Below are 9,546 nucleotides of genomic sequence, written 5' to 3'. Positions count from 1 at the left end.
ATTTAACGTAGAGGTCAACTATGAATTTGCCCTAACAAAATTCATACAAATTTGCCCTGCCAACACAGGTATAAAATCTTCATAAATAAACATAATAATAGAAAGGTCAAAAATTACCCCTTACGATTTGCAAAATTGCCCCGTTACAACATGTAATGGACGCGTTGCAACATATTCATGCGTCACTTTTGTATGTTACACACAAGAATTAACACAACAAACTATGATAGGTCACTGCCGAAAGGGATTCCACTTAAGAATACGTAGGCAGACCTTCATCAGGCTTCATGCGAAGAACACAAAAACTCCATGCCACTTGATATGTAATCAGTTGCAAGTCTAAAAGCTGAATTACAAGATACATCTAGTTGTTAATTTTATGCGTAAACATAAGCAAAAGCCAAAAATTTCTATCACGTAATACAGGTTTCTACGGCATGCTCATTTGTTCCTTTGAATTCTGAAACAGGTTAAGAGAAGAGAAGAGAATTGGAGGTATGACAGCTTTGTCGAGTGCCAAAGTATGTGGATAGTAGATGCGGTCCAAATCAGTCCAGGCACTTAGCATTATACTAAGCATACATTTCGTCCGAGGTGAAAGAGTTACTCCTGGGAATTTCCATATCGGCATTTAATTTCTTCCCCTTCTATAAGCCTCTCTACTGCATCTGAAGGAAGGCCAACCAACTCCAGTGTCTTCTCCCAGACTTTGTAAGAAGTTTCAACATTATGGGCTTCTTCAGAAGCATTTGTGGGACGACAATCGTGGGAAATGTATGCACACACTGGCCAGTCATCTGCTTTCAGCATTTCACAATACTCGGAAATTTGAGGATCTGTAGCTGCAAACAAGGTACTTCGAGAGCCTGCATCAACCAACTAATTTCAGTAATATGCATGGAGATCATTAGATAAATAATTAGACTGCACATGCCGAATAACCAAGCAACTAAATAAAACAAGGGGCCACTAGAACTTTCTCTGGGACCAGCATCTTAGGGATGCACCAAACAAGAATGCATGCATAGCTCGGTCTTTATCTCTTCTCCCATTTGATCTTTCTGATGAGATGCACTCTTGCCTTTTCCCTTTTTATACAATTTGTTTGTTTAACTAAAATTAACTAGCATGGTCCTTCGAGCTTCTTTTATATGCTCTTTCATTCATATTTCCTTTTGGTCAAATTTTTTCTTAGTTGAGTTGTGTAGTCTTCTTAACTTCTCTAAAAGTATCAGTTCACCACTGCAGAAAATTATCAAAAGAAGATATATTCTTAGTTTCTGGAGTATTATGTTGTCATACTGAGCCTACAAGGATAGAAGGTTTTCTGCATCGTCTAGTCTAGTGATTATTCTTCCACATCCCTACCCAACTGGTGACTAGTGACAACCAAGATGAGATGCCCAGAATGATCGATTGAAAAACTGCATGGTATTGGAACTGTGCATTTGAGACTCTTCAACAAAGCTTGTGTAACGTCATTACTTCATCTTTTTTTTCTTTTTGATAATGTCATAACTTTAACTAGGGACAAACTCCATTGGACAGCAAATCTGAGATGCTATGGAATTAGACCTGTCTTTAACTCTAGGAACCCACACCCCTCCACCAGGTGTTACTAACAAGAGGAAACTGGTCCAATAGAAAGAAAATGGGGAACTATTTAGTCTAACCCTCAATACTCTAAAGAGAGTTGTGATACATTTTATTATCTTTCCTTTACTGCAAGAACATGCAATTTACACAGTGAATCTTTAAACCAGAAAAAGTCAGGACTTAAGTATCACATACCTTCCTCAGCATTGAATATAAAATAGGGTATTAGACGATAACCAACTTGCAAAAACTGAGGAAGATCCCTCGCCTGCAATTTTATATGTGCAAACTTGTTAAAAAGTATCATATAAAATTTAGAACTCTAGCTCAAATAGGGATGTTCTAAAATTTACTTAATGGTAGAGGTAGGCTGAAGAAGTATGAAGGTGAAGTGATTAGGAAAGATATGGTGAAACTTCAACTCACTGAGGACATGTCCCTTGTTTATCTTATTATCTTGTTGTTATTTCTACTTGTTGCTACTGTCTCTTTTTTATCGTCCTTCAAGTCGAGGGTCTATCAGAAACAACCTCTTTATCTCCCAAGGTAGGAGGGTAAGGTCTGCGCACACTCTACCCTTCCCAGATCCCACGTGGATTACACTGGGTTTGTTGTTACTCATCAGGGATTTTGGAAGCTTAAAACTCCCTCCGTCCCAATTTATGTGGCATTTTTTGCTTTCCGAAAGTCAATTTGACTAATCTTTGAAACTAAATTAGATTAGATCAACTCTATTTTAAAATTAAAATTTAGACATTCAAAAACTACACGAGAACTACCATAAGTTGCAATTCTTCTCATGTCAATATGATGAAAATGTATATTAAGACGTTGGCCAAAATTTACTTAGTTTGAATCTCAAAAAGTGTAAAGTGCTACATAAATTGGGACAAAGGAAGTAGTATAAATAAATATGGAGGCACAGGCACCACATGAAACAACACCTGGCATCATCTTAATTGGCCTTTTTTGGCATTTAAGTTGAGCATGTTAAGGCTGATTAGTGAAAGGCCAAGTCTAATGGAGATCAGAACCTCTTCTAGAGAGTATTTAAAGTGAAACCATGTGAGGCTCTTCAAGTCAAACAAATATATGTGCATTAACTAATGGAAGTTGGAAGTTTTTCAAATGGAATCGTTTACATGTGTATCCAACCCCACCATATGTAAGTATCCGGGTTGAGTATGTCAACCATTTTAATTATCTCTAGTGTATATTGAAGGATTTACACAAAATTAATTTGAAAAAAGGATCTGCACGAAGTACATCACCCCCATATCACACACGTTTGACACGAGTACATCAAGACAAGGCATGAGAATAACATTAAAGATGGTAACTAGAGAAACAAATAGCTAAGTTATTAGGAACTTACAACATTGGTTAGAACAATTCCAGGAGTATTACATACTACACTTATGCCAGCTTCAGCAGGTAGTCTCTTATGAAGGACGCTACTGAACATAACCTGCACTTCCGAACTACAGTAGATTAGTCACTGGAGAGCAAAATCAAAAAAGCTGGATTTTTAAGACTCAAATGGAAAGCACATACTAAGTAAACGGAATAAGAGCATTAGCCTCTTAAGTTCAATTCTAACTATCATAAATCCTAGATGATTTTATTCTTGAAATGATTACTAATAAAAAGCTATATACAATGTGTTCTGTACTTAATCTTTTGCTTTAATGTCCCTTTGCCTGGTTGTTTACTGCTGATGTAACATGTGCAAAGGCTTCCCAATTTAATATTGCATTGATGATAAGAAGTGCACAAAAAATAACATAAAACTAGTGTAAGTACTTTCTACATGAATTTGCGCATATGTATTAGCGTGACTTTCGACAAGCAGATGAACATCTCCCTACAGAAATTAATTTTTGGATCAACCTGTGGAATTAAGAGATTACAGTAAAAGCTCTACATGGACACACAACAAAGTATCAAAGAGGTGCCTTTGGATGTTTGCACCCCAAATTACCAAAAAATATTGTCTTCTTGTGTCTGATAATTCTTTGATGGGTCCTATCCAACATATGCAAATTGGTATCACTACTTAAGATGATCTTGACCAGAGTGAACCCACTTTTTAATCACCTTATGCCTAATAGATGTAATAACTATTGGAGTGATGATGGGAAAGGGCAACTATTAGCTTTAGCTAAGAGGAAACAAATGAACTGTTCAATACTGCTGTAAAAATAATAAGCTTTACTAAATAAAGAACAATTCACGTCTCTTTTAATTATATGATTTAATAAATAGTAAGCAAAAGATACTGTAGCCTTTTTAAAATATATATTCTGCCGTAACTTTGTGAAGGTCTAATCAAAAATCTGCATATGGAATCAAACACCAAACTGAAATGATAAGATATTTGATCAACTAGAATTACATTACTCCAAAATGATGATTTCTATGCAATTTGGTTCTTCAGTTCAATATCACAAGGTGACCACCAGAAAAACAAAAGGTATAATAAAGAGTCAAAATAATTAAATAGACTATGTGATGATAGATGGAGCTATTTTTACTTCGCATATGGTAAGCACTTTAACAAAAACAAAATGCATCTTCCTTCAGTAGCATCTGTTGGATGCAATCCAATAAATATTCTCCATACTGCTCTAGACTGAGATTTGCATGTATGGTCCTTAACCACAACGGTATTACTATGCACAAAAACTAGTAATTGTCATAATAACAATACACAATGTACAACCTTCACTGCACATGGCCACTGTGTCAGTCAGAGAAGGCAGACCAGGGAAGGGTCATATCATATGGCAAGATTCAGCTTCCTAAGCTTTATTTAATAGGCAGAACGTAATCCTCCTAAATCGTGAAAAGAAAAAATGAAATAAACTAAGCAGCCACTTGTGTTAAGGTGTGCAACGGCCGAACAGGTTGTAGCATCTCAATTAATGCTAACACGACAAGTAAAAGACCATAAGGAAGTAATAGCTGATAACCTTTTAGAAAATACCTGAGCAAGCTTGCTGCCTCCATATCCCACTACACTGGTGTACTTTCTCTTTCCAGATACAACATTCATATCTTCTGGATCGACAAACCCAACAAAGTGCATCTACACAGACGAAATAAACTATATTCCTGTCAGGAGCCGTAACATTAGCCATAAACTGAAGTGGATGCAATCACTTAAATTACAAGATAAATTTATTTCACAGCAACTACATCCACCCCTCCTCAAACTTCGAGAGACTTGGTTTCGTTGGAGAATAGTCTCAATAACTGCTGCTTCATCCTTTTATTTCACTTTCAACCCCAAAGTTGGCATAATTGTAGGATTTATTAGCTACCATGTCTGCTTCATCCTTTTTCACATCCAATATAATGATTTAGGTCAATAAAACCAATTAGTAAGTAACCTAGACCATAAAAATGAACCAACATGTTCAAGTTAAAGAAAGACTAAGGAACTGGTGAGCATTCCCCTGTTCATTTGTCCAACTAGCTATGTGATTGAATTACAACAATCAATAGTTTAAACTCGAACTAAGAGAATCAAGAAAGGCAAGTACCAACAAGCATATTAAGCAAAGAGAATCAAGAATGCAAATATGGATACATCATCTTTCAGGCATAGCATTATATATCCACATAGTCAAATCGGATGAGTAAATCAACAATAATTGTCGCTCAATGACATTGTCCGTAAGGAAAAGTTCAAACCCACGGCATCCCACAGTTTTTGAAACTTGAAGTCAAAATTACTCTTAATCCACCTACTCATTCCATTATGCAGCAAAGTCCAGCAAATCCTAATAGTATGTATCTTTGTTTTCCTTATATATTCTTAACACATATACCATCAATCTTAAAGAGCAAAGATCTAGGACAGACGATTTCAATTTCCCAACCAATAAAATATCTTTTCTGCTCAGACCATTCATGAGGAAGGCAAAGGCTTCCAAAAAGAAGAGGCTGAAACAGTGAAGTCTATGCTGAACCACCTCCATATTGATGTATATCATTGCTTTGACAAAGCTTGTGGTTTATACTATGTCAAATTAATGCATACTAGATAAATTGTTTTCACCAATGATGAAACTTCAGTTTAGTATCCATATCATGGAAAAATGGGGATCATTCAAAGCAATAATTGAGTGCCGAAAGTGAGGAGAAAAAAAATTTAGTTTACAACATATACATCTATAGCGGGGGCATATTGCTAAGACTTACTGTAGAGTTCACGTTAATAATTCGGCTTGGAGAACCTCTAATAAGTGATGGTAAAAGCAATATGGAAAGCATAGCCGGAGCTAGATGATTCACTTGCATGTGTTCCTCATACCCATCTTTTGAAAACTTCTGTGGTTCTGTAGAAAACAACACAATTCATTAGCTTAAGTTAGAAGGGCAGAAGCAAAGTCCACAAGTTTCCAAATAAAAGAATTTGCACTCACTGAGCGATCAATCATTCAGGTTCCATCTAAAGGAGAAAAAAGGTAAAAAGCTGTACCAATATTTCTATTGCAGACATCATGTATTGTCCTTGCTTAAACTGCTAAATGCACCCACACTAGCCAAGCATTAGTGCATTAACAAAGGAAAGCCCTAATGCAAGCCAAAGCTTGAAGTCAGGCTAAGGGAACTACAGTAATACAGGTGACCAGCATAGGATTTTCTGGTTACCTATTATCATGATCGGGAGTTCTGGTACACGCATGAATGTGAACATGATAAACATCTAAAATTATAGTTCTTCAAAGAAAAAATTTCTAGGAACATATAACTTCCAATCTGAAGGTGTATATTAAAATATTCAATCATAAACTTGAAGTTGCTATAAATCTACAATAACCAATTCCAACGATACAACAGTAAGCTGTGTTTTGACCAAGACATGTAGACCAACCGTGCAATTTGTCCTAGGATAGTAGAACATTTTACATCAATTTACACTATAAATCATGCTTGAACTGAACTCATAAGATGTAAGCATGACAAGGTGATTATGCAGTTAAAGACCCAATGCTGCTGCTACAGGCTCTTCCACTTCGGAATCAGACATGAGACATACTTCATTTTATCCATATCACGCAAGTAACTAATTAAATAGAATTTCTCATTCGGAATCTCTCTATAATATTCCATCCAACCGAAGAAAGAAACCTTGCTGAAGTTCTTCCTTTTGATCAAGTAATAAAATTTTATAAACAAACGGCATAAAACACCCGCATACAAGAAGTATACCAAAAAGTAGAAATCTTACAAACTTTGCTGAAGTTCTTATTTGACATAAATCATAAGTCCTCTTTTCATATGACCAGGTAGCCCTAGTGAATTCTATAACTTATGACCTGTCTGAAGCTGGTAACGGACCAGTTAAGATTCATTATTATCTCAAGTCTCAACTATGGAAAAATTCTTAGACTAACCATTTAGAATAAAAAATTAACCATTTAGAATAAAAAACAATCACTGATGTGTTTGGTGTTGCATGAATCTGACATATACGCTTACTCGTTTTTAAATGATTTGACATATACACTAACTTATCACATATAAAGATTTAATGCCTTGATTTTCAGAGGCTTAGTTGCATGGAAACAGATATTTCTATAAAGCTCCACATATACCATAAACTTCAAACTAAGGAAACAAACAGAAAACTTGATCACATGATGAAAACGCTGAAACATGCAAACACGCAATGACATTTGACAGATTAAAAATGGATATCAAGTTAGAAAGGGCGGGTTTCTATTTTTTATCCTTAAAGAAGAAAGGCTTTATGATGTGGCTGAAACCTAATAGTTGTCTCAAGGTACCACAGCTCAAATATCGCACTAAAAGAGTGGACATTGTGGTTAATACCAATTAATAAGAAGAAACTAATACCGCACTAACCTCCAATTGAAAATATGCCAGCATTATTGATGAGAACATGTAATGGTGCCATGCGGGCATTCCATGCTTCTGCGAATCGTGCAACAGAATCCAAAGAGAGAAGATCAAGTTCCATGACCTTGAAACAAATGTGAACCATATTCATTTAGGACAATATTCTCATGACATTGAATGAGATTCATCAACACCAACTTAAAAATTCTTGAAACTTGAAACATTTGTAATAAACAAGCATACATTTGTATTACTTCCTACCCATACTTGATACTACTATGAAATGACAGACAACATACCTCAATGTTGAGTGGCAGGCCCTTGCCAGACCATTCTTCCTGCCATTTCCGTATTAACTCCTGTGCACGATTTGTGCTTCTGACAGCCATAACCACATGTGCTCCTGCTTCTGCCAACTGCCTGTCTAATGCAAAAGCAAAGAATTTGTACATTAGAGAAAATGGACTAGAACTTGTTCCAAATCCTTGTATCTGAAAGATGAGTGAGAAGAGATTAACAGATTCAACAGAATAATGAAGATAACAATATAAAGAAAGGGCACATGGAAAATCATATGGTGTAACACTATTGATCACGAAAGAGTTACGCATCAACAGTCCCTGATATGCGGATATCCTTAGGATAATCCTGTTACGTAACAGATACTGTGGGATGTGAATTAGATGAGAAAGTACTCGCTGCCAGATACGAAACAAAGATCTACTCCTTTTTTGCTTCGAGTTATTACATATGAAACAAAAAGAGTATTGGCAGAAGAGATAGAAAATTAAATGAGTCTTAGTAAATTTAGACCACTGATTAGATGAATCAACTTTCAGTACTTTTCAGCTCAAAGGCTATCAACCACCAAATAAGGATTAGAGAAAGCAAAAAAGGAAACACCTATAAGCGAAGAAGATAAATTCTGATTCAATTTTCTTTGTTACAGGAACATAAAAGTTATCCATATCTCCTTCTTTTACCTTCAATAGGTATTAGTATGTGCCTGAATTCCATTCTTTCATTAGCAGCTGGCAAGTTCAAAGTTATTCTATTTATTTGTTATTTATAGATAATTTGTTGAATGTATTTCACAGCTTTCTTGAAGCTATAGTAATGAAAAGGTTGGACTGTTTACATTTTCCAGATTGTTTTCCAACTGGAATTAAGGCAAGAATAATAGTTGCATCAGGCCCATAAATAGAGCAAGTTATTTCATCCAAAATTTTAAATCTGATAAGGACATTATTTTTCAATAAGGAAATACCCAAACAAAAGTGCACAATGCAGCTTCAAGTAGCAGTTACTTCCTGAGCAACATATCCTACTAAAACTGAGGCCTCAATGAGAACAACGAATAGAAAAAGGAAATAAAATTCATTTCTAACATCTTTTGTTGTGGGCAAACCACAAACAAAGAATAGGAAAAGGAAATAAAAATCTAGATGAGACTTCAAAACAAGGTATTAATCACTCTTTAAATTAGTTTGAGCTCTCATAACGGCGGAATCTAAAAGCAATTTCTCCACTACTTTACTATAATCACTAAGCAAATCAATCTTCCTTCAGAAATTACTCAAATTAGCAGCAGAATCTCAAATTTTCTTCAAGCAAAGAGGGAGAAGCATAAAGTAAAGCATACCGAGCGATTTCACGGCCGATACCACTGGTAGAACCAGTGACGATGCAAGTAAGGTCGTTAATTGGAGGAAGAGGCATAGGATTCTGCAAATGACTAGCCAATATCCTTTGAAAAAGCATCTCGTAAACCAAATAAAACCATCCTCGTAGCCATTCCATCCATCCTAATGCGTCTTTCTTCGCCTTCTTCAATGGCTGCTTAGCTTCACTAGGAGCTGGATTCTTCTTCTCCTCCTTCGCCATCTCCTTTCCCGTTGATTCTAAGCAAACCAGATAGATTCTCTACCTAGCCCTCACTCCCTTTGCTCCGCAACTGTCGTCAGTGCCTATTGGACCTTTCCTTTTTCTTTTCTTTTTTATTATATACGGAGCTTTTTGTCATTTTCTTTGGCTCCCACGGGAGTCATATATACGGAGCTTTTTTAATCCCATTATATG

At 35.9% G+C, this 9,546-nt stretch overlaps 1 protein-coding gene across 1 annotated transcript; it reads right to left on the bottom strand.

Annotated features, from left to right (window-relative positions):
• Nucleotides 1-224: 224 nt before the first annotated feature.
• LOC129896792 (dehydrogenase/reductase SDR family member FEY-like) lies at nucleotides 225-9,546 on the bottom strand. The gene is made up of 8 exons (XM_055972761.1): nucleotides 9,110-9,546; nucleotides 7,767-7,887; nucleotides 7,474-7,591; nucleotides 5,803-5,939; nucleotides 4,583-4,684; nucleotides 2,972-3,064; nucleotides 1,792-1,864; nucleotides 225-866 (listed from the first exon to the last, which is right to left on the bottom strand). Exons 1-8 carry the CDS (start codon nucleotides 9,349-9,351, stop codon nucleotides 604-606), a joined length of 1,149 nt encoding a protein of 382 aa, XP_055828736.1. The 5' UTR covers nucleotides 9,352-9,546; the 3' UTR covers nucleotides 225-603.

The sequence above is a fragment of the Solanum dulcamara genome, chromosome 7, assembly GCF_947179165.1.
Source record: "Solanum dulcamara chromosome 7, daSolDulc1.2, whole genome shotgun sequence".
Lineage (NCBI taxonomy): Eukaryota > Viridiplantae > Streptophyta > Magnoliopsida > Solanales > Solanaceae > Solanum > Solanum dulcamara.
Note: the sequence above shows the minus strand (reverse complement) of the source record. Positions and strands in the feature narration are given on the sequence as shown.

Excerpts from the sequence above, each read along its gene's own strand:
- LOC129896792 (XM_055972761.1), bottom strand. The coding sequence starts at position 9,351 with ATGGCGAAGGAGGAGAAGAAGAATCCAGCTCCTAGTGAAGCTAAGCAG. Across the intron at positions 5,940-7,473 it reads TGGCATATTTTCAATTGGAG|AACCACAGAAGTTTTCAAAA; the intron begins GTTAGTGCGGTA and ends TGTTTTCTACAG. Across the intron at positions 867-1,791 it reads TATATTCAATGCTGAGGAAG|GCTCTCGAAGTACCTTGTTT; the intron begins GTATGTGATACT and ends TGGTTGATGCAG.